The 27,602-nt window shown below is 43.1% G+C and overlaps 2 protein-coding genes across 8 annotated transcripts in view; both read right to left on the bottom strand.

Annotated features, from left to right (window-relative positions):
* Window positions 1–3,879: 3,879 nt before the first annotated feature.
* CDHR5 (cadherin related family member 5) lies at window positions 3,880–24,440 on the bottom strand. Of its 4 annotated transcripts, none has more exons than XM_040607895.1 (15): window positions 23,109–23,206; window positions 19,542–20,240; window positions 19,144–19,322; window positions 18,195–18,245; window positions 17,768–17,860; window positions 17,544–17,642; window positions 16,040–16,150; window positions 15,509–15,685; window positions 15,010–15,100; window positions 13,333–13,430; window positions 12,346–12,552; window positions 11,214–11,330; window positions 10,203–10,275; window positions 7,601–7,752; window positions 3,880–6,705 (listed from the first exon to the last, which is right to left on the bottom strand). In XM_040607895.1, exons 2-15 carry the CDS (start codon window positions 19,693–19,695, stop codon window positions 6,109–6,111), a joined length of 2,199 nt encoding a protein of 732 aa, XP_040463829.1. In that variant the 5' UTR covers window positions 19,696–20,240; window positions 23,109–23,206; the 3' UTR covers window positions 3,880–6,108. The 4 variants fall into 4 exon arrangements, with proteins under 4 accessions (XP_040463829.1, XP_040463830.1, XP_040463828.1 ...); XM_040607896.1 differs by having other exon boundaries at window positions 20,132–20,240; XM_040607894.1 differs by lacking the exon at window positions 23,109–23,206 and adding an exon at window positions 24,350–24,440 and having other exon boundaries at window positions 19,144–20,240.
* The window catches only part of SCT (secretin), an 18,941-nt gene continuing 12,952 nt past the window's right edge, over window positions 21,614–27,602 (bottom strand). For all 4 annotated transcript variants that reach the window (XM_040607903.1, XM_040607904.1, XM_040607906.1 and 1 more), the window contains exons 2-6: window positions 25,667–25,763; window positions 24,728–24,832; window positions 24,350–24,454; window positions 23,109–23,210; window positions 21,614–22,064 (exon numbers count right to left, since the gene is read on the bottom strand). In XM_040607903.1, coding sequence (XP_040463837.1) covers window positions 21,953–22,064; window positions 23,109–23,210; window positions 24,350–24,454; window positions 24,728–24,832; window positions 25,667–25,755 — 513 coding nt within the window. In that variant the 5' untranslated portion in view covers window positions 25,756–25,763 and the 3' untranslated portion in view covers window positions 21,614–21,952. The remainder of the gene's footprint in view (window positions 22,065–23,108; window positions 23,211–24,349; window positions 24,455–24,727; window positions 24,833–25,666; window positions 25,764–27,602) is intronic.

The following is a 27,602-nucleotide window of genomic DNA, read 5'->3' as shown; positions in this document are numbered from 1 at the left end:
TTCTTATTATAGTTCCAAATCTGTTCCTTTGAATCTATTTGGTGGACTGCTTTGTTTTTCTTGATTGGACAAAATATTAATTTATAAAAATTAAAGTCCATAATTTGCTTAAATTCCATGTGATGGAGTTGATCCTATTTCTTTAAGTTTCCGTTTACAGGCCTGCTGAGGTCAGTTTTACTTTTATGAGGACTTAGTAACCAACTAATGAAAAAATAAATTGTAGAAACCAAAATAAAATGAAATCGAATTGACACTTTCTGAAGGGAAAAGAATCCCTTTCAGAGCTAAAGACACCATATATCCAAGACAAATCAGGTTGAAACAGCTTTTCTACAGTTGAATATATATCATTTGGAAGTTGTTCTTTGAGATTAAGGATAGTTTTCTCTGGATTATGTAATTGAAGAGATCAGGGTTCATTATTTGATTCAGATAAATGCTAGATAGTTCTGCTATCCTACATACAAAGAGACTATGTCTCCAATTATCTCCATTCCTTCAAAATTAAACCAAGCAGCATGCTCTGCACTCTAATTAGACATGTGCCAACACCATTTTTCTCTTGGAGACAAAAAAGGCAAAAGGACACACTTGCTGTCACCTATGCCAAAGAATACTTGATGAAATTTGTGAGGTTATTCTGTTCTAAAGAGGACAGAATTTGGGCTGGCAGAAACGAATTTTCAGACACCTGGGAAATTTTTGGTTTGTTTCTGTTACTTCCTGGATGTAAAATGTTTGTATTTTACTTGATTTTTCAAATTTCCTGCTTGTGTCTGCTGATTTCAATTCAGCTTTACAGTTTTCCCTGGCAGCCAAGAAGGGACATTTCTTCTTTTCTCTGTAGAGTATGAAAATAAAATGGCCACTTCTTACGCGCGTTACTCCAGAAGAGGGTGCTCAAAGCTCAGAAAAGTCGTGAGCATCGTCTTGCCTTGTCAGCTGTGTCATCTCTACAATGCATTTCAGTCTCCCTTCAGCTTCCATTTGTCATCTCAAATCCAGATCTACCACTGTCACACTGAAACTGCTATTTTTCCTGCTGCAGATTTGTTGACAACGGCGAACATATTTTCCTACCATATTAAGTCAGGGATATACTAACAGTGGACCACATTCCTTGGAATGTACTCTGCATGGTCCTGTGCCTCAGATCACAAAGTGTTACTCCAGGCTGTTGCAGGGAAGAGAAACGTGAGAATAATTTCACATCTTACATTGCACCATATTTTTTCAAACATCTCTGAGCCAGATTCCCATGTTGCGTGCAGTATGCTAGTATATTTTAAGTCTGGCAAATTTAAAGAAGCCATATTCTTGAACTGATGCTTCTTTTCTTAATGCAAACTATATGTCAGGTTTTTACTCCTTCTTCTGTCTTTCAGCTAATATCAACGTGAGTTTGTGAGAATATTTTGAACCTATGGAGAAAAACTGCAGTAAGATGATTAGAGGTTGGTGTTCTTTTCTGGTTTAGTTTTTCACTCCAGCAAGTAAGCACTGAAGATTCCTAGCTCTGTGTAATCTGTTCCTTACTGGTTTGCATCTATCAGAGAGATTACCCTAGCTGATGTTTGCATCACTAAAAGAATCAGATAAAATAATCAATAAAGAAAGGCGTCATCTGCAAAGCCTGAGACAAAGACCAGATTGGCTTTTTGAAGATCTGCATTGCAAAGATTAAATAAATATAATTCTAAGACGGTACAGAAATAAAAACCGGAGCTTGATTGAGGATGGGGTAAAAAATGACTTCTTAAATTTACCTGTAGTTAAACTTTCAAAAACATTTGAATGTATTTGGAGTTTAAAGATTAGCTTTTAAAGGTACTTAGATGCTTATTTGCCATCAAAAAACACTTCATCTTAAGCACTTATATGCTTTTCAGTCCTGCACAGAAAAGGAACCATGTAGAAACCAGTGCCTGATGAAACTTTATGCCTGTATCAGAAAAGTCATAGTGCTCCTCATAGTATTCATGTCTGAACCTATGATATTTATTTAAAAGTTTACTGAAACACTTTTTTGTTACTTTGCTTTATCAAAAGTCTTTTGACTAATTCAAACACTTATAAAAATGTTTCCTGAAGGAAGGGTTGAGTGCAGAAAGGAGTTGGCAGAAGCACCTTCACTTTCTCATTCAAGCTGTGTGGAATAAGACAGATAGCTTTGCTGTCTGTGTGATGGCACTGTTTGAAAACACTTTTCCCCAAAAGTGCTGCAGTTTAACTTTTGTCTTAACAAGCACAAACTTCTGGGTATTTCCGGTAGGAGTTTTGCAGGATAAGAGAACAAGAACATAAAAGCTTGTGGGGGGACAGACTGAGCAGCTGGGGCTGCAGAGGAATGAACTCCCAACAGGGAGCCTGGCAGGTAAGTGCCACATTGATGGGTTTTCAATTGCTTGCCAGCAGAGAGAAACCAGAGCCTGAACAGCCAAAGAATTGCAAACTGAGGGTGCCTCAATTCAAAGAGCATGCCAAAACAAAAGGCCAAAAGCATGAGAAGCACACCGATGAGAGGAAAGTGAGGCACCAACAGATGAGTGCAGATTGCAAATGGAGGGAGCTCATAAATCAGTGTGCCAAGGCATGTTCCCAGAAGCCCAAACGATACAGCAGCAGGGAAAAGATAGACTGACAACAGTGTGCCAACAGACAGGAATAGATCACATATGGCACAGCAATGAGGGAAATGGAGCAGCTATGCTGTGTCAGCCCACACAAACTGCCTTCTGCTGGAAACCAATCAGTTCAGTCATCGGTCACAGGTACTGTGACACAGTCCTGTGGACAAGCAAAAAAGGATTTTTCCTTTCTCCAGGTGTATATGAAGAAGAGTTAGAGAAGGATAGTTCACAGGAAAACAGTCTCCAAGTGTAAAAGTGAGAGGAAAATTGTGTCTCAAGTAAACTCAAAGCTAGCAAAATGCTGCAGGAAATGAGGAGGTATTTCTGCTCTAGCACACTTAGGGGACAACTGGTCTAGGGGAGCTTTATGTGTCCCTTCATCACTGTGGGGCTATCATCTTTGGTAACAGCTGCTGGGGCCCAATTCACCATGCTGCTCTAGATACCAGACCAGCACTACCTGACTGCACATATCCAGCTGTACCAGGACTAATTTGAGCCTGTCCCCTCTCCCTTGCTTTCAGTAAACAGGTCTGTCTGTGTCAGCATTTCTCTCAGAAATGTTTTTCCTGGTTCATTAAAGGCAGATGGGATCTGGCAATCAGCAGTTCTCCTTCCCAGTGCCAGTTAGTCACTTTTCAGGTCATTATGCTTTAAAATAATTCAAAGCTCCTCAATGCACTGAGGCAGGAATGGCCAATTGCAACTGACGTAACACAGCTGTGGATAACAGTAACTGGGTTCTAATGAGCAGTGGTCCCCGAAAACTGGGGCAGAGGGGCTGGTGAAAATCAGGTTGCTTTCATCTGCACTTTGCTCCTTCTCTTAAACCTCCTGTGTTCTTTCCTGTCTCTTTCCACATCCACATGGGTTTGAACGCGTGGTGCTGTGTGTGTTGCCTTTATGCATCTGATAGGGAGCACTCACTGCTGCGTTAGTGCAATGTCTGCTGCTTAGTTCAGCTTTCTGCTTTGCTTCCACAGAGATTGTCCCTTGTTCCATGTAAGCAAGGTTATGTCAGCCACTGACCAGGGACACAATCCTACATTGCCAAAACAACCCCTAATCAGCTGGGCACTTAGCACCACTGAACCATCGTAAAAGCTGATTCGTGGTGCACAGCAAGACATTGGTATATTTTCAGACATTTAGCCAGAGCTGAAAAAAGCAAACGCCTGAAAGGGGTCAGAGTAGAAACACTCCAGCTTTGCCCACCCATCAGCAATCTTCCTGTGAGTAGCATCAACGCAGAGGGCAGGCTGGGCTCTACGTTCACCCTTGCTGGTGGCTGAAGGTGTTGGGCTAGCAATTAGCAGCTACTGGAGAGTTCTCACAATCCTATGGGAAATGTTTGCTGGAGATAAACCTAAGTTACTGGAGGAGTCATGCTTACGTGACAAGCAGATGGCACACTCCCCATCCTCTCTTTCCAGACAAACCACGCTTGTAATTTCTTGGCAAATAACTTTACTGCAGTAAGAAAGAAAGCTTTCCACATCTCAGTCTCCACTTTCAGCAAAAGTGCAGATCCTGAAGTCCACACAGCAAAAGCAGCACTCCTTGGAGAAAGGAGAGCAGAACTTAGCACCAGCAACACTGGGACAGGGACATGTACAGAGGTAAAGTATGGACCAAGAGGATAAAAGCATCCTTGGAATCATTTGTACATGTGGATCCCAGCAGGCATACGTTGGTTTCCTTCTCTCAAGAGTTTGCCTGGAGTAATGGCAGCAATGTGGAGATTGGCTTGTAAGGAAAAGGCAGGATTATTATTTATTGGTTTTGCTTCTGTACCATGAGACTTATCTTGTTGCAATCCTGTGCTGTTGTGCTAAGATGGGAATGTCAGATAGACTTTAGTGACCCAAGGTTCTGCTGCTGCATCCCTGTCTTAGACACTCCTGAGCTTTTCACTGGAAGTTAAACACTCAACAGCCCATGTCTGCTCTGTAGCTAGTCCCAAAATGAGATAAGGGTCTTAATTTTGTGCTGATAGATCAGAAGATGTGAATGCGTACAAACATATTCTTAGCCAGTGGAAATCAGCCCAGCTTTTGGGTGCCAGCTGGGGAAAGAGATTAGTTGATGGGATATGTAAATCTAGACAAAAGCATTAAACACTTTACTCCTCATACTACCTTAAAATGCTGTGCTCACTTTGCTGAATTTGGGCTTTATGGCAGGACCATAATGGAAGACAATAAAGCTGAAAGATGAGGGAGAATTGAGGGAGGAGGTGTCCAACACACTATGCTGCTGTCACTGCATGAAGTCAACCCAGAGATCAGCAGGCTTTCTAGCTCAAGCCTGGACTCGTAAGCTGAGCACAGCAGAGCTGAGTTGCTCTCAATGAACCACCTCTGCTCTCGGGCTGCATCTCGGCTCTAGGTGAAATTTGAAGAATGGTATTTTACCAGCAAAATAGCCTGCTGGGCTCCCCATGGATGGAGAAAGGTGGTATGCAAAGGGGCTGGCATCCGAGATGACAGAGAAGCAGAGAAATGGAGGTGACATCTGGCACCTGGAGGCAATGCTGACCTCCACCTTCAGCAGCAGCAATAGAAGTGGCACCTTGAGCCCTGTTGGGCAGGGGAAACAAGGGGAAACAATGCACTGACCCCACATCCAGCACCTCTGGAATGATACCCATCGCTGCCCAGAGAGCTAGAAATACTCCAGCATTTTATTGGCAGGTCCTGGCAGGAGCTCTTCTTTTCCTTGACAGATAGGAGACAGACAGCTAAAGTACTGCACAATTAATGGTTTTATGACATAGAAAAATTGATGACAAAGTCCTTCAGTAAAGAACATGTGATCAGTCCTTGCTAACCAGTGATGGAAGAAACAGCAGCTTCTGAGCATATAAACTCCTGGCTGCTGACAGGACGAGGACCATGGTGGGACATGCCAGCTGCTTGTGCTGGGAGCACAGAGCCTGGCACAGTGAAGAGCAGAGCCAAGCCCTGAAGTGAGTTCCTGGATACAGTCACAGGGTCAGGGTGACTTGCACTGGCTTACACCCTACATCCAGCATCAAAGTGTAACACCCTAAAACACTGGCAGCCAAGCAGTCAGTGCTGGCTTATTTACCCACCAAGATGAGAGGAACACTGGGCTGTGTAACTGAACCGCTATTGCGAACTGCTTCAAAGTCATTTTAGCTACATCTCTGCTGTACCTGCAGCCAGTTTGCAAAAAGTGATCTAAGGGGCCCCAGGGGGAACAGGCAGGAAGGTGGAGAGATGAGATGTGTGTGTCCCCCACCAAAATCCTAAGTGGTATTTTAGGGTCTCTAAAAGATTGAATTAGCTGTAATCTCTTCCAGCTTTAATCGCTGCATTCGGGCAAGCAGGACAGGCAGCCTTGTCCTCCTGCATTCCAGTTTCCCCTACTGAGCAGAAAGATGGGCTTCACATCAGCAAGGCAGCTGAGATTCCCCCATTTTTTGGGGCAGGGGAGTACAGGCCAGTTTCCGTTATCCATCAGTGTCATCTTGTGTCATTGTATCTGTGAGAGACGTGTTGACTATCACTTCTGCATCTGGGAGTGATGAGCTCTCTGAGGCAAAGGACAGGCCCATTCCTCTGTGGTGATCATCCTTGTCATAATCTTCTTCCTCCTCCTCTTCATTCTTCTGCAAATCTTGGTCACTGTCATCATCACCATCTGCTGCATTGTCCTCAATCACTTGAACCCTCTCTCCAGCATCTGGATCCACATCAGTCTTAAACCACACAGCTTTGTAGCCATCATCTGCCACATGCCTGTCTGTCTTGAGGATAGACTTCACTTCTTTCTCATGCTGAGTCTCTTCTTCCACTTCTTCCTCTTTCTCTTCCTGGTCAAAGATGGTGGTGGAAGCTAGAGAAGACTTTGGGAGGCTATCGATTTTTTTTGCATTGGAAGAGGGCAAGGAAAGTGCTGGCTGCTCTAGCACATGTGTCATCAGCTGGACTCTGCCATTTTCTGACACCTCATGCTGGTGCAAAGCTGGATCTTTGTTGCTTACATCTGGGTGTTCATCTTGCTGGTAAGATTTGTTCTGGTAATCCCCAGAGATTTCCTTGGAGAACTACAAGAGGAGAGATACCTTGTGACTGCAGTGAAAGGAAAAGAAATGGGGGCAAGGGGAAAGGGCTGGCTGAAGTGACTGAGCTACTGCTCAGGAAAGCTTCAGCTTGTTTTGCAGTTAGACCTATTTAAAGCCTGGGAAAGATATGGCTCCCTAGAACAGCTATTTTTTATAGACTCCATTTCTGGGGTTTTTTTTCAGGTAAGCATGGGCACCATTCCAGGAACACCAGCAATGTATAATAATTTGTACCCATCCATGTGACATATTACTCTGGAGTGGGGTTTATCTCAGGGTGAAGGACTATTGTTATTCACCTGAGCTATGTGCTCTGGGCTCATGTTGTCGTCAGTGCAGCCTAGGCCCCTGATGGTCCCATCCTAAGGCAAAGATCAGCATCTGGTCAGATGAATTACACCCTGAACTTCAAAGCAAGCAGTCTGCCAGGGACTTGAGAGCACCAAAAGTAAACAGCTCAGGTGCAAGACAACTGCCTAAGCCCAAGCTTTAGTATAGGATATGAAGGGACCTTCCTCTCCTTTTACTATAGAGGGAGGATGAACAGTGGTTTATAGCACAGACACAGGTTTTTCAGAGACTACCTCTGATATGTGTCACATTCATCCTGTATTTTCATTCACATTCATCCATGGAGCTGTGGTTGTCTCCTTTCTGTTTCTGCTCATCATCTACCATACAGCTCCAGCCTCAGGTGGCAGGAAAAAAACAACAGCAAACAACATCAAAGTGATGCTACCTTTGCAAGCATTGTCTCAGGAATGATTCATCACCTTCACACAAGTATCTGTAGTATTTGGACAGCCCATCCCTGCTTCAGAACCTCCTCAGATCCCACTTCCTAACTAAGAAATTCAGGTACAAACAAGACACTTACCTTTTTCCTTACCAGGTATGTGACTGCTTTTCCATACCGTTTATGTATCATCACTCCAAGGAAGACTAAGGCAATTAATAGCAGTGCTGCTAGTGTACCACCTAAGAGACTCATATCCTGAGCAGTGTGTATCTTATCAGAGGAGGTTACAACTACAAGAAAAACAAAAAAGTGTTACAAAGCCTAAAAATAGCAGCCTGCTTTTCTAACACAGCATTTCATTGTGGGAGAAGCTCCAACCAGTTTTTCAAGGGTAAAGAAGCATCCTATGCTGCAGAATGTGACAGTCATATATTTAATACCACAGAGGCCATTTGTTTGCTTTCCTAAAAGCAGAGGGCTTTTTTAAGGTGAACAGTCACAGAATATTATAACTTCCAACAAGCTACATGAAGTGGAAATAGCATCCATTTACAGATGATTTTTTACTCCATGATTTAACTAAGATAATATATACATGACTGTATTAGGCAAGCAAATGTTACAAAGAGTAAAGCTAAGTAGGTCTTTTACTTTCCCACTTCACCCATTTACACCAGAATGCAAAAATGAGCTGTGTTTGTACATATGTGTCTGAAAACGCAAAGCTTCCTTTAATCCAGAACATCACCTCTGATAGTGATAAGCACATTAAAATAAGAAATAAAGAAGCATAAGAAGAAATAGGAGGACAGGATACTTTTTCCTGCCCTTTTGTAGCTGTAGCAGTATAGACTAGCCTTCACAGAGTGGCTTATGCTTTCAGCCACAGGTTGGTGTAAGCAGATTTGTATAGACATCAACATTATAGTGGAAAGACAGTAACTTCCTCAGGGTTAATCAGCTTGCTTGTTGTTTTCTGTGATATTCTTAGTTTTCTAGCTTCATTTTGTATTGTAAATTAGTCTCTTTAAAGTTTAATCATTAATGGAACATGGTTTTGTTCTCCTGCTGACCTGTTTATGACAATGGACTTTGAGTATTCCCTCCACATTTGGTTACACCCTCAGTTTATCATTAATACTGATGAGGGTTTAGGATCTCAGTGAATTTTTGCTCCTTACACATGACTCCTAGGAAGCCACAGCTCACAGAGCTGATGGGAAACTCCACCACCCTTAATTCCTGTGCTGTGCAGCATGCAGTGCCTCTGTGAAAACTACCTTACCTTGGTGGAATGACTCACCTGAGACTGATGTGAGCTGGGTCTGGCACTGGTGTCTCATAAACTGGAGGCCAATGTACAGTTACCACTTCCCAGAAGGGGACAGTGTATTAAAAACAACTCTAATTTCTCCCTGGATATTGGAATGCTCAGTAAAGCACTCTCCAACCCATTGCACACACAATCCTTAACACAACTTCGTAGAGCCGAGGGTTAAATATCCTACAGCTTGGCTGGGCACGTGGTAATCTCTGCTCTGTTTAGGCCATTCCTGGGTGCTGGCTATAGTATAGAATAAAACAAAATTCCTCTCATAGGTTCTGAGCCACTCTGTAATTTCAATCTACTTTTTTGCATAGTCACCAGCGTAATTATTTTGTGTGGTTTAAATAGCAAGGGCAACATTTAAAAGTTAAATTTAAAAGTTTAAAAGAGGTGTTAGTACATCTGTTTGGAGCATTTACAGCTCCATGTACTGACACCTGAACTAGCTTTCTGCTGAGCTGAACTGTGCCCTTAAACTGGGTTTAGGTGATTTTTATGCAGTCATTATTTTTAGCTGTGAAGCGACATTACCTTTAGGGAATCTAAATTTACACTCAGGACCCCAATTTTTTCCTCCTGAAATCCCCACAACGGTGGTAATAAGAGGGTGAAGTAATAGAAGACACCAACTGGGAACTGCAACCACACATCATCATGTAGAAACCAATGGAGTCTAGGCATTATCTGCCTATCCTGATGTGAAAATGCATGATATTGGTTCATCTTAATCCAAAGCACAAGATGTTTCATAAGCTTCAAATCTAACTAATTTATAACACCTATTTAAAAGTCATTTCTAAGAAGTATGGAAGTGTAAGCTATTTTTATGTCAACAAAACCAAATGATAGCTGGAGGGTTATGTAGCCTCATGTCTATCTTATTTCTCATGGATCATTTCTCCTGGTAAGACCTTAAAATCTTGGAGTATAAGAGCTTGACCTGACGAGCAGAAAATGCCTTGGCTCATGAGGATGCCTGGCTTTGTGGGAGTGTGCCAACCTCTGTCTGCTGTGCATAAGATGGGAAATAACATTGCAGTTTCCTCTATTTTTAGCTGAAAAGGAGCAGTGATGTACCGAGGTGTCAGGTCATCTCCTTTGCCATGATAAGACATCCTGGATTATTTCTGACCCATAAAACAGAATTAGCTTTGGAGTAACAAGAAAAGATGCTACAACACATGTCACTACTTAAAGTCTCAGGAGGCTGTTTGAGGTGTGTGGTGACCACATCATAAGGTTGTTGTTTTTTTTCTCTTATAGCCACCACAGAACCTCCTGTAGGTATGTGGCTGGCCTCAGCCCCAGTCCACAGACTTCAGTGTGTGACCTGTCATTGCCAGTTTGCCCACAGAACAAGAAAAGACTCCCCCATCATCTCCACAAAGCAGAAAACAGCGACACCCAGCCTACCTGTGGCAAGGATGACCTCTACCATGATTACAGTGCTCGCCTCCTGCAGGCTCACCACATCTTTTCCAACAGCCTATATGAACATGGGAAAGACATAGCTTAGAGACTTCCTAGGTCTCCAGCTTACTCTCAGGACATGTGGTGGGCCCTCTGTGGGCGAAGTATCTTGTCCATATCCTCACCACAGCCTCACAATAGCCCTGCATATATATGTATGCATCCTCATAATAGCCTGCATTATAGCTGGACAATCTGGTCAGAGAGAAGGAAAAGCTCTGATGATTCACTGTCGTGGGCCAGAACCAGGTGCATCACTTGTGTACAAGTTTGCAGCACAGTGCTGTACACAGATAATGAGGTAGCGTGGGGCAGGCAGCAGCATGTGTTAGCACCTCTTTCTCCCATGTAGCTAAAACTATGCTATAGTCAAGCTGGTTCAGACTGCTCCATCAGGCACAGCATTGTGCTATGCAAGTTTTAGAGAGCCAGTTGTTGCTGGCAGGCAGATGGACAAAGTGAACATCTAGCTTCTTAGAAAGTCTAAAGTTATTAACTACTTACTTTGACCTGAGCAAAAAAATCTACTGGATTTACCAAAGGATTTCCAAGTTTGGGGCTGGGGTATATGCCAGCAATCATACCCTGCCCATACCTATACGTCAACCTCCTACCCACTTACTCACCTTCCTTTTTTGTTAATCAGAATTAGAATGTGGGAGGGGGGCTCCTAAAATCTCCCCAGCTGACTTTGTGCTTGTCTCCAGGAATATTTTCCACAGGACTGGAGAAACAATTCTACAGCTAGCACCAGATACAGCCTGTATCCCACAAAGTAAGTTTGCTATCACTTCATGTCCCTCCATTCCAATGCAGTTACGATGCAGAGGGTTGGGGCAAGGACTGTCCTTTCATTATATCCCTTACCTAATGGAATTCCACCCTTGGTGCTTCCCTACTAGAAACTATCCCTTCCACAACCGTGGCAAGATAATGAAGAAACGGTTACCCTACCTCAATGGTTACAGTTCCCGGTGACTGCAGCATCATGTTTGTCAGGATAAGTCCATCTTTTGTTGTGATGAAATCGGTGCTGTTTTTTATGTAGTACTCAATATTTGGGTTGAATTTCTGAAAAGCCAGAAGAGTAAATGATTAAACCACACTCTTTGTGCTTTGCATGCATCTTCATAACTACCCACTGGCAAGATTCATCAAATACACCTGAAGTATGAGCTGGTGTATAGTGCAATAAATAAATCTGGACTGAGGACGTGAGAAAGGCTGAACTCAACTGTGTTCACCCTGTTGCTCAGGGTTCAAGAATGCATCCTAAAATTGTTGCCTGCAAAAAAACCCCAGGTCTTACCCAGCTTGTCTTGGCATCTTTAGTATATGCCCAAGAAAAACATATCTGTGCAAGGGACCTTGTAAATTTGATCAGTTCTGCCTTTAATACAATGTCAAAGGAGGATGTACGTGGAGAATTATACTTGTATGGAGGTCTGCACAATTTTTTCCTTTGTGTTTAGGTTTTTATTCCTCTTCTAGGTCCCCAGTCCTTTTATGGAAACCTTGGCATCAATAAAACTAGCACTATTTTCTTTATTTAGTAGGGTGGGATGGGAATGGCTCATCAGTAAAGCTCTTCCTCTTTTGCTCTACCAGTACGTTCATTGTCCAGGAATTATTCTTTCAAAATGAGTCCTTACAGGGAGAAGGTTAGCAATTTCTAGTCCAGGACTGCAGGTCTTTGCTAGTCTACTGTCTTTGGACAAGCTCCTCTTCCCAGGCCAGTCCACAAATAGCTTTCCCTGACCTGGCAGACAGAGGACACCTCCACCTAGGATCCTGCCACACTGAAATCTTCAAGGAAACATTTTACCCATCCCTAATTCAGATGTGGACCTGTTCACAGTATCTGCTAACTGTTGGCTTTACTTGGCATGCTGTTTTGCAGCAGATCAGCTCACCTACATAGATCTGTGTGGGACTGCCTTTTGGAAGAGAGGAGTCCAGCAGCTTCTCCACATTATATCACACCAAAAGTGGTTTTGGTCTATGCGGAATTATAATACAGAACACTAGAGTTCTGCTTTAAGTCTGAAGCAGTGAGAAAGAATGCAGTGCATTTTCAGTTTCTTACGTCAGGGAAATCATCATCCGCTGCTGTTATCATCAGGGGCCTTGAAGGATCACCAGCTTGGAAGACAAAGCTTCTTGGGGCCAGACCAACAAATACTGTCCCGTGGTAGATACTGCTCGCAAAGTACGGTGGATAATAACTTTTATTGATGACCTTAATTTCTACACTGACTACAGAGTATTTCTGTATGTTGTTGACCTGGGTGGCCTGGTGGGAGAGAAAGAAAGAGAGAGAGAGATGCTAGCCTTTTCCTGTTAGTGACGAGATATAAAAGAATAGGTTTGACCTGAAGCCCATTGCAACCCATGGGATTCTTTCCATCATTTTCAGTGAGCTTTAAGCCAGGCCTGTCACAGGTGGCCTTGTGGTTTGGAGTCCTTGTGTTTTAGCTTGCTTCTGCTTTTGGCCCTCCAACCAGTCTTGGTCTAGCCCCAAAGTCTAGATATGACCCTCCATAAGGGCCACATCTGGAAAATTGTCATGCTCCAGTACAAAGCAGTGAGATTCCGGCACCAGCAGGCAGAGTCTGCTCATCTTTGTGAGGGTTTGAGTCAGTTCAGTTACTGCCTGAAGGTCCATATCTTCCTGGGTATGTATGTGCAGGAAGTGATTTTTAACTCTCTCCTTTCCTCATGAGCTGTAGCCAAAAGAGGAGCTTGCCTCTAGGGTTAGGTTATGTTAACTACTGTAACACAAGCTCCAGTTGTGCCTAAAGAAAGCCTTCCAGTAATGTTCCTCCATACTTTCAACTCAGCAGGATGTAGTGATTCAGTTCATTAGCTTTGATGTTGCAACCCACACAAAAGGGAAAATGCCTCTTCTGCAAGGAAGTTGATATAAGACACTGGTCTTAGAAGACCAGGCACTTCCAAAAGGAAGGGTGTAACTGAGTGATTATTAATGTAGTTGACTCCTGTCACATCAAGACTGCTGCTTCCGAGAAAGCCAGCTATGCTGGCTTGCTGTCTGCAACATCATCAGACTTACCATGACTTGCAGTATGTATGAGTCTGGGGTGGTTGCTGCTTTGTTCATAGTTAGATTCCCTGTGTTTGCATCCACTGAGAATACTTTGTCTGTATTCCCTAAAGAAAATGGAAAAACTATTCAGTTATCAGATACCTTCATAAGGTGACCTGGAGCTCATTGATTCATTTTTTCACATCTTAGTGACAATAGCCCCAGGGCATAATGCAGTTTTCCTTGCCTGCCTGGCTGCTTCAAGGGCTGGGAGTGCTGCCCGGGGATTCAGAGGGTCTCAACAGACAAAAAGAGTCGAGAAGATGTGTGTGAACCCAACTAGATGAGGTAGGGCAGAAACAGTTTGCATTTTCAGTGCCTAGGCCCAGATATAGCCAGCTTAAATTCCACTGAATGCCTAGAGCCTAGAGACTCTGGTGCAATTTTAGGACTAGAGGTCTCCAGTTCCCTAACCCTAACCTGAACCCAAACACTAACTGAACACACACTGCACTTCAGGAGACATAATGGAAGGATTATTCCTATTTTAAAGGCAAGAAAACAATCTACAAAGAAGAGTTGAGTGGGGATTTGGCTTTAATAGTTCTAGGCATCTAAAGGGATGACATCTGTACCTGATATTTTTACCAATATTGTGAAGAGAAAACATCTCTGTGCATGATTTGTCCAACTTACTGTGAACATTGGCCTCAACATGAGCTACATTCTGCACTGGAAATGCTTATTTCTTTTTACTAACTACAGGAGCCTAGACACAGAAACCTCCTGGTATCAATGTAGGGGTAGAAATCAGCTTCCTACATCTCTAATCTGTGTTTGAATCCTAAGAACATATATGTTGGATATACATTAAAATATAAGGAAAATTTTCAGTTCTCTTCCTCACTCTGAGACACTGCAGGCTGTATTTAGACAAGGACCCTCCAGTCTGGGGTTCCCTGTTGACTGTAGGGTAGGGAGGACATGCTAGATCCAAAATGCCCATGGAATTTAGGTTTCTTTAATGTATTTATTATCAGAAGGACATTCACAGATGTGGTGCCATCTGGCATAGATAAAGGGAGATGAATAAGTGATCCCTCCACCTGGCCAATATGATCTACCTTTGTCTTGATAGTTACTCAAAACCCCACTATTGTTAAAAAAAAACCCAACAAAAAGAATAAATCATTTGATTGAAATAAATGGCCCAGTCAATGATAGGGCAATCAGTTGACTGTATTCAAGTAATCTCTTTGAAATCAAGACTTAAACAGGGCAGATTAGATAGTGACAATGTGCTGGGGAATAAAAACATAATTCTTGACAATGAACGGAAGATATGCTGATGATGTGGGAATTTCGGGTTCAGCTCAAAGACTGAATGAAAGTGGTGTGACCAGACTAGCAAAATCAAGCCTAAAATCGTAAAGATAAAACATGTCTCTCCTCCCCAAAAAACAAAGTCCTTTTGAAACAGATTTCATTGCGATTGGTTTGTGGGACTGTAATTCTCTTTTTCTTCCTCTCTGCACAGTCTGTTTCTTCTGTTCTGTGGTTCTATTTAGGTTTCTGTGGCAGAAACAGAAGGGTAAATCCTCAGGCCCTCAACTCTCAAGTGCTCTGAAACATATCTCCTCTTGGCAGGTAATGCAGAGGACATATGAGCAATCCAGTTTGTGGAAGGTGATGACTTCTACTCACCACCAACAATGCTGTACACGATTTTTTCATTTAAAGTGTAGTCAGGATCAATAGCATAGATAGGCCCTGGCTCCAGGATGAGTGGTTCCATCTGCAATAACAAGGCAAAGCATTACGTGCCACACTACAGCACCAAATTAGCGTTTGCAGCATTCTCCCATCCCAATGTGGCTCTGGTGCTTTTGTCTGGGCAGAATGGCATTTATTGCTGGGAGATGGCTGTAACAGGGCAGAGGTAAGATAGCCTAGAGCAAAGGGTTTTCCAGCTCCTGCCTCTCCTGTGATGTGCTGCAGGAACAAGGATAAGCAGCGCTGCCTGGGGTAGGGGAACCTCCACTTTCCACGATGATGAAAGCTCCCTGTCATGCTGAACCATCTGCATTTACGACTGGAGGTCAGCGTGAGCTCATGGAAATTATTAGGCACTACCCACTGGAAATAGCATCTGGATACTGTTTGAGAATAGCATCAAGGATACTGCTTGATCATGCCTGCTTACCGCCATCTCGAAGATATTGATCCGCCCAGTATAGGGTCTGCTGATGCAAATGCTCTTTTCCGTGTTAATGAAGGTACAAGGTAGGAACCATGGCGGTTTGGTGTCAGCTTGCTCAATAAATACATTTATTGTTGTGGTAGCTGTGTTGGTGGTGTCAGGGCTGCCCACCGGCCTGTCCTGTACCCAAAGGCAAAGCATACTCGTGAGATGCAAGTTTTATTGCCAAAAGAACACATCTGCAAAAGCCAGTGGGCCAGGGTCTTTTAGCTGTCTTGACTGTATTCTGTCAAAGGCTTAGCAGTTTATGTGAGATTAGCTAAAGCAGTGAATTATCTTATTTTGCTGACATAGGTGAACTGTATGCAAGTAGTCTATCACTGTGTAATTGTGGAGGGTGGAAGGCTGCTCCGAATTCACCTCCCTCAGTATCCACCCTCCCTCCTGCCATCCCAGAGATTCCCCATTCATACTTACTTTTCAATTATGAGAGACTGGGGCAAATGAGGCGTTTTTTCCTCCTGAAGAACTTACCCTTGCATACAAAACCAACATTGTCGATTTAAATTTCTCATAGTCCAATGATTTTTGTAAATAAATTTCTGGGTTGTTAACTCCTTTTATGGCAAAATAACCATCTGTGCCCTGGCAGGGGGAAAAGGAAAAACCTGCTAGTAATCTCGGTCACAGAACTGTCCAAAATACTACTCATTGCTGTGTTTGTCATCCCAGTCAAGATCTTTAATCCTGGGGACCTGAGTTGGATGGGTGGGGTGTGTGCAGTGTGAGAATGCTAGAACTATTTAATCTTCGGTATTGCACGCAGGAGTTGCCTAGCTTGTCAGAAAAGTTTGTTTGTGTTCCCATGAGTTTTATTCTCCAAGATCCCCTGCTTTGCCTGCTTACCCACTCAGCAGGTATTGGGTGAAATCTTTCACCTCATTTATTTCCTACATTCAACAGGTTGCCAACATTGCTTGATTTTGGGTCCATGACAGCCAAGAAATCTCACATCCATGCACAAAACAGATCAAAGACAGCGTAGCCTCTGAGAACCGTCAAGATCACTTGCCTTAGGCTAGCACAGCTGAACTTTGGAAGCAACTATAAAGCCAAATTGAAATAACATACATTGCATTTTACTCTATAGCCTTCTACACTTGCTTTGGTTCTCCTTTAATCTTATGTCTTGACTAGAATTCCTCTGCATTTCTAAATCCCTCTGAATTTACACCAATGTGAGGGAAAAGTCTTACCCTAGAGCTGAAATTCAAAAACTCGTGGTTTCTGTTCACAACCCTTCACACCTCTGGAGTTATGGAGGTAATAGCAGCAGAATGTCAGACACTGCCTGTTCACTCCACAATGTTTTTTTTAAATGTAGATATAAATTTTGTTATTCTTTTAATTACTTTTTTGGTTGGTTGGTTGGTTTTGGTTTTGTTTCCATCAGGCCCTTGCACTCTAGGCTGGCATCCATTTAACTGTACATACAGTCAGTTTCCCATGTTTACCAAGCAAACCCCTTAACAGCAAATAAACAAAGGCACTAAACTTGGATCCGGGGAAAGTGAAGTCTGTCTTTAGCTTTGCAAAGGACTTCTTGTGTGATCTTGGGCAGCTCATGTTATTTCCCCTCTGCATGGGCACTGTTGGCGAACAGGACAATAACTCCTTTCCCTATCCAACTCAGCACAATTCTAAACTCTGTGAGGTACAAAGGTATCTCCTGATATGTTTACAGACCATCCCAAGAAGGCTTCCCTGGACCATATGGCTCAGAGTATCCTAGACGAAAGTTTAATCTGTACAGTGTAATAAAAGTGTGAGCAGTAAAACAATTCAATATCTGACGTGTTGGTTGCACTGTTCTGCTAACAAAACAAACATTTGATTTTTGCAACAGCTGTACTGCTTCCAGAAGCTGTCAGGGAACTAAATGCAATACAGTGCAATACCTTCCCTCAGAGCTGGGACTCTTCTGAATTAAAAACAAAGACTTCTCCAGAGCTACCATTTTTTCCCCAAAGATGCTCACCGGCAATTTTGTCGTAAGTTCATAAAAGATGATGTCCAGGTCAGCATCACTAGCACTTAAATCTTCACGGGCTACAATGGTTGCATTCACTTTTGTATCCTGAAACAAAGTTGCTCTGGTTATTCTCTTTGTGAAATGGGCTGAAGACTTCTCCCTGCTAACCTTTTCTTAGTCCCACAGCACTGGGTGACCCAGTGCCCCCTTCACTTCCATAAAATGTTTACCTCAGGGACAACTTTGGTGAGATTCATTTGCTTAAACACTGGGCTGTTATCGTTCAAGTTGAGAATGGTCACAAAAATTTGCAAATAATCGCTCTGCAGAAAGAGTAAAGTGAGAGAATCAAAGACAAAAATAAAGACTGTTAGGAGCTGATCCTGATTTGCAGAATGACTAGAAGGGATGGTGAAAGGAGCACAGCTGGATGGGGCTGGGGTTTGCAGCACCCACAGTGTGTGGAGGGTTGTGCATTTGTTCCCACCCCCTCCTCATTCACAGAGCTTTGGGTGCTCTCTCTTTGTTGAGAGGGTGTGTACATCCACAAAGAAAAGGACATCTCATCCCAGTCTGTGGACTAGGAAAAATGGAAGGAAGTATGTGCTGCCCTGCAGTATATTGTAACAGGGCTGAGAGCACTGGAAGAGCACTCACCTGCCCAGCAGTGTCCTTACAAATCAGGTCCACCAACAGCAAGGTGTCTTTCTGTATGCAAAAAACAAAACCCCAGCCATTGTAGAAACAAGTCAAAATGTACCAAATCTTTCTAAAGTAAATGAGACAAATACATGCATTGCTGAATCAGAAATGGTACTGGGCTTTATCTTGTTTTCAGACATATCTAACTTTTCTTTTCTTTCCTTTACAGCCCTCCGTCAGCACTGGAATCTTGTTTACGATGGAGTCAAAGCAGACCTATACTCCAGCTTCTCTCCCTGTAATTCCTGTAACATGTCAGCAGAGATATTCGGCCATTTTCTTGCAGTTCAGGTGACTTCAAATAGAGATTTCTTTTTAAATTGAATGAAACAGAAATGTACCATGCAGCAAGTACAGTGTTGCCTGTAGGGTGTTAACTCTGTCTGCTCTTCTTCAGCCAAATAAATGTGGGTTTTTACATTAGGGGAAAGGCAGCTTAAGGATGCTTGTGACTGTGTACAGAGCACTCCAGGAAGGTAAAATAATTTAGCAGCAACCTAAATGAACACATTGACCTTTTATACTGCCTTTATGCTTCACACAAGATCACCTGACTGCTCAAAGCTGTGTTTTCTAGAAGCAAACAGGGATCATTTTGAACACTACAGTTGTCACATTTTTGGCTTTAAAACTTCCCTTGCTTTAATTCATACAGGTTAATTGAAAGAAGGTCACAGCAAGCACACCATGCATCCCCCTCCTCCCTATACTCTGCTTGTGGAAGGGCTGATCTCCGCAAGCAGTGAACTCAAACCCAGCTGAAATAGCTTTATTTTTCAATGTTATTTCCTAGATCCTTTAGAAATGCCTTACGAATATCTGAAAGTCCAAGACCCCAGGTTGAAACTCACTGCATCCTAGCTTTATCTGTCTCATTCGGGCAGCCTGCTAGCTAAAGACTTACCTCATAGTCCACACTTCGGTTCAGCTGTAGCTCAGACCCCTTTATAGTGAAAAAACTGTGGTCGGGGGAAGAAGGATCAATCATTACAGTGAAGCCTGGTTCCACACGGATAGTGGTCACCACGTAGCCAAGAGGGTTATTTTCATAAATGCTTGGGTTTCTATTACTCACAGAACACCCTGGAAAAACACACAAATTAGACACAAAATTGCCCAGGAATTCACATTCTGACAGAGTTGAGTGAGACCTGAGACCCCTCTGGTTACCCTTGGAGAGAAGGTTGTTGAACAAAGCTGTCTTGGAGTAAGAAGGTAAAAATCTCCCACTTACTATGGTGCAAGCTGCTGCCGCCCGGGGGGTTATTCTTCTGTGGTCACGGACCACCTGCAAGAGCTTACCTTGTTGCTGTGCTGAAACATGTGTTACGAAGAGCAGCAGAAAGAGCATAGCAGTGAGGAGCCAGTGAGAAACAGCCATGGTGAGCTGCCAGTTGTTGAAAAAAAAATGTTTCTGATTAAGCTGGTCTTCTCTCCCTGTTTCTCCCAGCACCATCTTCTGTATTCACTGCTTCATAAAGGCCAAAACCATTGGCTGGCTGGAGTGGATTACTGCAGTTCAACCTTTGCCTCTTTGCCTCATTGGATGACTTATTGAAAGATATTTACTGGTCATGGAACATGATGACGCATAAATTCCTGTTTCTGCTTTGTTCCTGGGTCTTTCCTATCCTAAACTCTCTGTAGCAACAAGGATAGATTTGAAGCATTTCAGAATTCAGAGGCAAGCCCCCTGAGATAAACATGAAGGAGGATAAGGGCTGACACTTGGGAAGCTGTCTGTATACTTCAGCCTCTCCCAGTGAGGAGGAAGCAGGCAAATTTATGTTTCCAATGTGCCAGGGAGAGGGTGTGTTTTGGTTAGATCATTTCCTGGAAAAAGTCATAATGATGCTACTATACCAACTATATCTTATTTATTTTAGCCAGACCTTTTCTTCATGGTCCACATTCTCTTCTGTAACAGGTTTTGTTCTCCAGCCCATGACTTATGGTTTCTCTCTTCTAGTTGTAGTCTGTTATGCTGTTCCTGAAAAACATCTTTAAAAAAAAATAAATTAAAAAGCCAGCTCTCAGATGTCTTATTTCTGGAAAAGACAAAGGTTTCAGGAAAGAGCCATCTTGGCCACTCTTTTGTCTGGATGATAAAGGAAGGAGCTAGGGCCTGTGTAAGTCCTTGGGTTGAGATAACCAGTTACGTTTCTACAACCCTCATGTTATTCCCAGGTACGTGACAGTATCCTCACAAGGTGAGCAGAGTGGATCCAGAGACAGCGACTGGGCTCAGCTGCAGCCCAGTCATTGCTCAGAAACTTTGTAGGGACACCTGTCTCCTTCTGTCAGTGCCTGGCAGTGGCTCTTTGTAGGGATGCTCCCCAGAATCTCCATCTAGGCTCCAATTATTTACATCTCAGCAGTTTTCCGAAGCCTCGATAGCATGATATTCTGCTGTTTTGTTCTGTCTTTTTCTAAGTAAATTTTCACAAGCCAAATATCATGGGGCAAGACATTTGGCCACTTGAGCAAAGAAACACCATTGTTTTCAATTTACCCATTTTATAGGAGGAAAAAGGGTACAGTTTCTCTCACTGTTCCTTTTAAACTCCCAATTGATTTCAGAAAGTTTTTAGATGCTACCTTTTAGCCAAATAGCTGTTAGTGGCTTAACAAAATACAGGTTGTCAACACTCCTTCCAAAAGTCCTCCAAGAAGTCTCTTTCCTAGCAGAGATTTCCTACAGACCAAAATAAATGCCATGGTCCAGAGAACAGCCTCTCAGCATCACAGTAAGGGAATGGGTGCTTAGGTGAACATTTAGGAGCAACTAGCTTCTTCACAGATGTCAGGTACACAGCATAAATGGTGACAACTGATGGTGCAGGGATGGACCGAGAAGTTCTGCAGTAGGCAGCCATGACTGCAGCTGAAGGCACCTTATTTTAGAGCTGCTTTTCAAAATCTGTTCGTTTTACAGGGAAGGTAGAGTTGCTGTTCTGTCAGAGTAGGGAATCTGCCAAGCAGCATGGTGCAGGAATAAAACATAAACTTCATTAAATGGTGGGAATATATTTCTTCTAGTGGAGCTTTGTCTTTAGCAGCTGTGAGAAAGCTGGGCTGGTAAATACAGGGGCAGAGTGGAGTGGAAACTCTATTTACACTGTGTATTTACATTGCATAGCTCTCAGTACATTTCTTTGCAATGAGTTTAGCACCTGGCTAAGTTTCTGCTAAATAGAGGCCCCGATACTGGCCTTTTTTTACAGCTGGATTGCATGCAGTCCTGAGTCACAGCCACAGAAGATGTGGCCAAGGACTCCAGCTAGTCCCAACATGCCTTATACTGGGGAAGCCTGGCAAAATACTCCCCCCCCCCCCCCCCCCCCCCCGCATTCTTAATATTTCAACACCTAAAAATTGTACCATCATTGTTACTGTTTCCCAAAGAGTAGCCAAAGCACAGACGTAGCTAACAAATCTTTATTTGACTTCAGAAGCAGGCAGCCAAATGCTAACACAAAGTGGAAGTGATGTGCTTCATTCAGGCTCCATCTACTGACAGCAGTTCACACTGACATGCATTTCACTTGATAATCTAAGAGGGTTTATTGGGTTTTTGCTGCTTTTTTATTTTTACTGTTTATGTTTGCTGATCTCACGAGTTTTTCCTAAAGCAAATTCAATAGCTTTCCTGTTTATTTTCAAAGCTATATACATGCAAAGCTGTCTCCTTGGGTGTTTCTTTCCCTTCACCTTCAGTCAAAACTGTCTGCATCTTCCTTGATGTCTGCAACCAGCTGCTTAGTGATGGGGCAAACATACTGGCTGGTAACTGCAGCAGCTTCCCAGGCATCACTGTCCGAGTGGCTGTTGGAAGGGAAAAATTGGGTGATAGTTTGTTATTCCTGGGGACACGAACTGCAGGAAGGGTGACAAGGCCACCTTGTAAAACTCAAAGATGACTCCAAGGAACAGATGTATGATAGAGGGACCCAGGTCACACCCATCCGCAGCCAGGTACCCCACAAATGCACAGGCAACCCTATTGGTGTTATTACCCCCATTTATTCTAGGCAATGTGCACAAGAGGTACTAAGGGCCAGCTTATTCCTAATAAAATTCCTCACTGATTTAACAATGAGATGTCTAACTGAAAGTGGTTGGTCACTAGGAAGAGACAATCTGCAGATGCTGGGACAGCCCAGCCTCAGGTGTATCTTTGAATCAATAACTGAATCAAGACAGGGTAGTAAAGGCTTCCTATTTTAACTCTCAGATCAGGTTTCCTAATGGGACGAACAATTGTTTCAGACCAGGATGACAACACTATGATTAGAAAAAGATGTTATTTCCCTGGGTTATTATTTTTAGTAACTGGCTTTTATACAGCATTTATATAGCACACCTTCGCTGCAAATCTCAATGCCAACTTGGCTTTAGGTAAGGCAAAACCGAGTACCAGGCGGGCTTGGCACACAGAAATAGAGATTACCGTGAACATAGGCACAGAAATCGAGATTGCACACAGAGTCACATGCCACCTTGCAGTTAGATGAAAGCATTTGCTTTTCTAACTCTGCAAACCACACCTGGAAGTGTGGTTGCTGGCAGCGTGACAGGAGGTACAAAGTGGTATGGAGGGCTGCACTTCAGCAATGACAGTGCCTCACAAGCTGATGAGAAATGAGGCAGAAGTGATTTTAAAATATGGACAATTTAATAAATTTTCCACCCTTCCCCTTTTTGAGGATATTTTTGAGGATATCAGCTGAGTCCTCCTGATCTGCTGCATTACATCAGACTTCTGCACTTGGGGTAAAAACTGGGCATTTACAAGTTACTAAAGAACCTCTTTCGGCTTAAATACTGTGGTAATCAGGGCCATAGAGGTGACAAATCCGTCCCTCCTACCTGGTGTTTAGAAAGCTCTGGTACAACCATAGAAAGCAAAGTTCCTCATGGCTGCTTTCTTCCTCTCTCCCCTGCACATCAGTGTTGACTGGTCCTGGTGAGCTGGTTTAGATAAAGAAAATTAATAATAATTAACAAAAAAAATAGTGTAACCACTACAGCTGTAAAGCAGCCCTGCTGTCTGGAAGGCAGGTTCACCCCCCAGGGCAACCTGCCTCATGGTCCACGCTCTGTTAACCTGCTGATTGTCTATAGCTGTGCAGGAGCAAAAAGAAATATCCTCTTCAAATCAGGCTCAGATGCTTTCTGGCTGGCAAAGGGACAAGTTTTAATATGCACTTGTACTCTGCCTCATTACCCAGTACCGGCATGTTCTTTTGCCCATGGATGTATACCTTTTTCAAGCATTTGGAAATTAAAAATCTACTGCATCTGCCAGGATTTTGTTAGTGGTGCATGTCCCAGAATATATCAAAGCAGTCTGAACAGATGGGAAGGAATCAATGTGCATTGAATCAGTATTTGCATTGAAGAAAGGACCAAGCTTGAAGAAAACCTCTCCAGACAATGCTGTCACTTCACAACATACCAGCGGCAAGGGCAGCAGCAGCAGTTGTGAGCTGTATTGCAGTGCACCACATAACTGATGATGTGCTCAGATACATGGCTTCAGTGGGAGCTAGTGACCCTGTATCTGAATGAAAGACCCCATGTTGGCCATTATATGATTATGTCTAAAGCCTGCCCAGTTTGGCAGTCAGAGCCGTGAGTGCAGACTGTGAAACCCAGAGGTCTTCCTCATTCTGTTACGGAGCCCATTTATCTACAAATGGTTTATTACAAGGTGCTTTATTTGGAGTAGGTAAATCACCTGCAGCTTTTCCAAAAAGGCTAAATTAAAATGCAAACAAAAAATCCCAGGCTGTGATCTGGTGTAAAGTTTTGTGTCCTATGGATTAAGCTTGAGATGCATATGCAATAGATAATGTTGGTTTATGCTTAGAAATGGCCTCAGTGAGGTTTGTGACCCGCTTTGCCTGCTGTGACCGGCAGGGCAGGCTGGTGGGATGTCTCTGCTACTGTACAGCGGCTCCAGGTGCAGCCTAGCCAGATGAAACCATCTTGCCCTTGTCTCAAGTTTTCCAAAGCACTGGTCATGTCACCCCGTTTCCTTGGAGCTGAGACCTGCACCCTGCATGACCCAAGCTGCCTTCTCATTCCCCAGGAAGCAGAGCTCTTACCTGCGCTTGTGGCCCATGAGATTTTGAATGAATTTCTGAACCTGAGCATTTCCTCTCATCTTGCTGTATTCACTGGTAAACAGTCCATCTGAGTGCCTCTGGGACCTGAGTCAGGGAAAACACAGTAAAATGGCTGCTCTTTCCAACCACGTGATGTGGGACATATCACAGGACACAAAAGTTTCTCTCTTCCCACTGTCAAGAAGCCCTGTATCTCTCCCCTTCTCCTTTCATCTTGGGCATCTGATAAGGCCAGTGCTTAGGCTGGCTCTGGAGCTGGAGACAGCTCAGCCCCACAGTCATGCCAGTCATTGCTGGGATCCCATCTCCTGCTGGAGACTTCCATGCTCCAGGAGAGTGGTTTTGGCTGGTCCTTACCTCTCCTTGAGGCCCACCAGGTGTTTGACTAGCTGCTGCACATAGGCATTGCCATTCATCTTGCTGAGCTCACTGTGGAAAAGCCCATCAGCGTGCCTCTCAGTCCTGGGAGGTTAGAAGAGAAAAAAAGAGGTGAAAAGGCATGGTTTTAAGACCAAAGAAGAACAGGCATTTAAAAATGCTCCCTCAAGGGAAGAGGGTTGCAAACAGACGGGCAAGAATTTTTGCCAGCTTCGCAGTTTCACCAAAAAAAGGCAAGGTGTACAGGAGTTTAAAAGAAATACCTTTGTTAACCATCACACAGAAAAACCACCTGCACCTCCTTCTTACTAATGCAATCACCTTACCGTAAGGATATGGAAATGTGAGGTTAACACTGATTCAGCACAAAAGAAGATCAGTAGTTAATTAAACACTGGTTGTGGCCATGGAAGGGCTGCAGGGGAGTCTCAGGTCTGTCCTCTTAAAGCCTAAGTGCTTTAGCCTCTCTGTGCTTTAATTGCCTCTACACAAGTGGGAGGAGAGACAGCCCTGCTAAAGTCTGGCATGAGATTATGAACGGGTGAACTTACAAGTCTAGTCCCATGAAAGCATAACAAAAATAATCAAACTATCTGAAACAGAAACTTTCACCTCTATCAGCCCGTATAAGTACCTAGCAGGAAAACAGACTCAAGTGTCTTTTTTACTGTAGTTGATCTGTTTAGGGTCCTGATTTTTCTCCTGAATTACGTCAAATCAATGTTTCCATTCTTAAGCAAGTAAAAATGTTTACGACATTTGCACTCTAACTAAATCAATTTAGGGAAGAAAAAAAAATCCAACAGCCAAGTAGATGCAAGTTCTAGAAGGAAGATAAAAGGCTAACTTTATACTTAGCAGGCTCTTTGAACAAAAAGCCACAGAGAGAAAGGAAGCAGAGGCACAAGAAATGCTTACCTCTCCTGGGACGGAAGAGATGCTGAGAAGTGTAATAGGACAATCATGGGAATAATTAGTTGCCACAGGCCAGTCATCTGGGAAAACATGTTCTCTCCTGAATCAAAGCACAAGGTTTTATGAACACCATAACAAATGACTTTGGTACAGTTCAAACACCACACAGAAGACACAGCTATACGAATAACACTGCTATAATTAAATTAGGCAGGAATTTCTAAAGAAATACTGTTTTTGCTGGTAAAGTACAAAGATAAATAATTCAAATCATTCATAATTGGAAGTTGGTTTTAGTTGTTATCCCATCACCACCACCACGCAGTCCCAGAGCACAGGCCTATGGTTGGCTGTGTGAGATGATGTTTGTGCTGGAGTTTTGCTGTGAGTCAGTATAATAATGCCTTGAATATGCAGACAGGCATCATGTGAGTTGATCCCTCAGCAGCACAACACCATGGAATAAACCATCTTCAACTATAAGTCGCTGAGAGCTGAGCCTTCAGGGAGAGGATTTAAAGTGCCCATGAAAACACACCACACAGACAGTTATTAGTATACCTAGAGGACGCCCAGGAGAAATCTCTTTGGGTTTTTCAGACAAAAAAAATAGTATGTACCAAAGAAAAGTTCATCTGTGCAGAGGGGAAGGGAAAAGCTCTTGTGTGTGCCAATATCTGCCTATCCTCTAATCTTTCAAGAAGGAAAAAAGAAATAACACAATTTCAGTAGCAGCAGAACTTCATATTTTGGGTTTTTACTAAAATAAAAAGAAAAGCATATGTTGTTTATCACAAGCCATTGCATGTTTTTCCCTTTTATTTCTAGGCTCCTTTTGCAGCCCTATATCTGCAGAGATGTGTATGTGCCTTTATAAGAGGGTGCTTACATTTCCCCAAGGATTACACAGGAGCCATAGCTGTAACTTGCAATACACCTGCCTTCCTCCAGCAAAGAAGCAAACCTTGCTTTCTTAGTTGCTACCCTGGAAACTCTCAGATAGTACTTGCTAACCCAAAATCAAAGTCCTCTCACTTTGCTTTTACTTTAGTCTGAAACTAGACAGTACAGAGAGCATTAAAGGACTGACAGAGTTTCCTGAACACTTTCTAGCCACCCTTCTGGGACTGTTTGCTACTCTAAAGATACTGCAAGATGAGAAGAGGCAAAAGGGGGAAGGACAAGAGTGGGGGATTTATACAGAAATCTATTCACTGTAAGCCACAGCACAAATATTTAATGGGGGTTGCAGAGCAGACAAGTGAGAGGTTTTGCACGATTAAGGAGCCAAGTTCATCTCACACATTTCTGATGCTTTAGTAGTGTGTTTTCCTGCTTGATTTGGCTTTGAGGGGGACTGAATAAGTAAAACAAGAAAGGCATTTCAAAGATGAGTTTCTTATTGGAGTCCAGACAAAACAGACTCTGCAGTACTGCTTCCCAGCTAAGGGATGTGAAAGAGCTTAAAACCACCACCAAAACCAGAGCACTCCACCCTTCAGGGAAGGGAAATCTGGATCCTGAGCCTGTCCTTCAGTCCGCACAATACCTGCCATGCAATGCCTTGACCCCCATCCAGGATCTCACCACAGCATTTGACCTTCCTTGTGCCAACCCTGGGCAGGCATTTGTCTTGGAGCACTTAAAGAGCCCATTTTAAAGCCCATCCCTAGGTTCAGAGTTTCCCTATCTTCGTAACCTTTCTATGTGTTAATCAAGTGGATCAGCTCATCTTTTCCCTTTCTGGACATAATTTTGTCTTGACTGTGCTGAAGTTGCTAGGAACAGTAACGGTTGTTGGGGCACTTCTCCTGTGTACCAATAATGATGTATTGCATTGAGATTTTTTTAATCAGTCAGACCCCAGGGAGGAGGTAGATCTTCAGTGTCATCGCAGTGGAGCTGTATTAACTCTCTGAGATCCTTCTGAGCTTTTTAT

This window comes from Falco naumanni, chromosome 10 (assembly GCF_017639655.2).
Source record: "Falco naumanni isolate bFalNau1 chromosome 10, bFalNau1.pat, whole genome shotgun sequence".
In the NCBI taxonomy this organism is placed as follows: Eukaryota; Metazoa; Chordata; class Aves; order Falconiformes; family Falconidae; genus Falco; species Falco naumanni.
This window is presented reverse-complemented; position numbering and strand designations above follow the sequence as displayed.

Bases quoted from the DNA above. Each gene is read 5' to 3' on its own strand.
- CDHR5 (XM_040607894.1), bottom strand. From the start codon at position 19,695: ATGGTGCTGGGAGAAACAGGGAGAGAAGACCAGCTTAATCAGAAACAT. The intron at 16,151-17,543 runs GTGAGCATCTTT...TCCCCCTGCCAG, and splicing joins AACTTACGACAAAATTGCCG to GGCACAGATGGTTATTTTGC. The intron at 15,686-16,039 runs GTAAGTTCTTCA...CTTTGGGTACAG, and splicing joins TGTTGGTTTTGTATGCAAGG to GACAGGCCGGTGGGCAGCCC.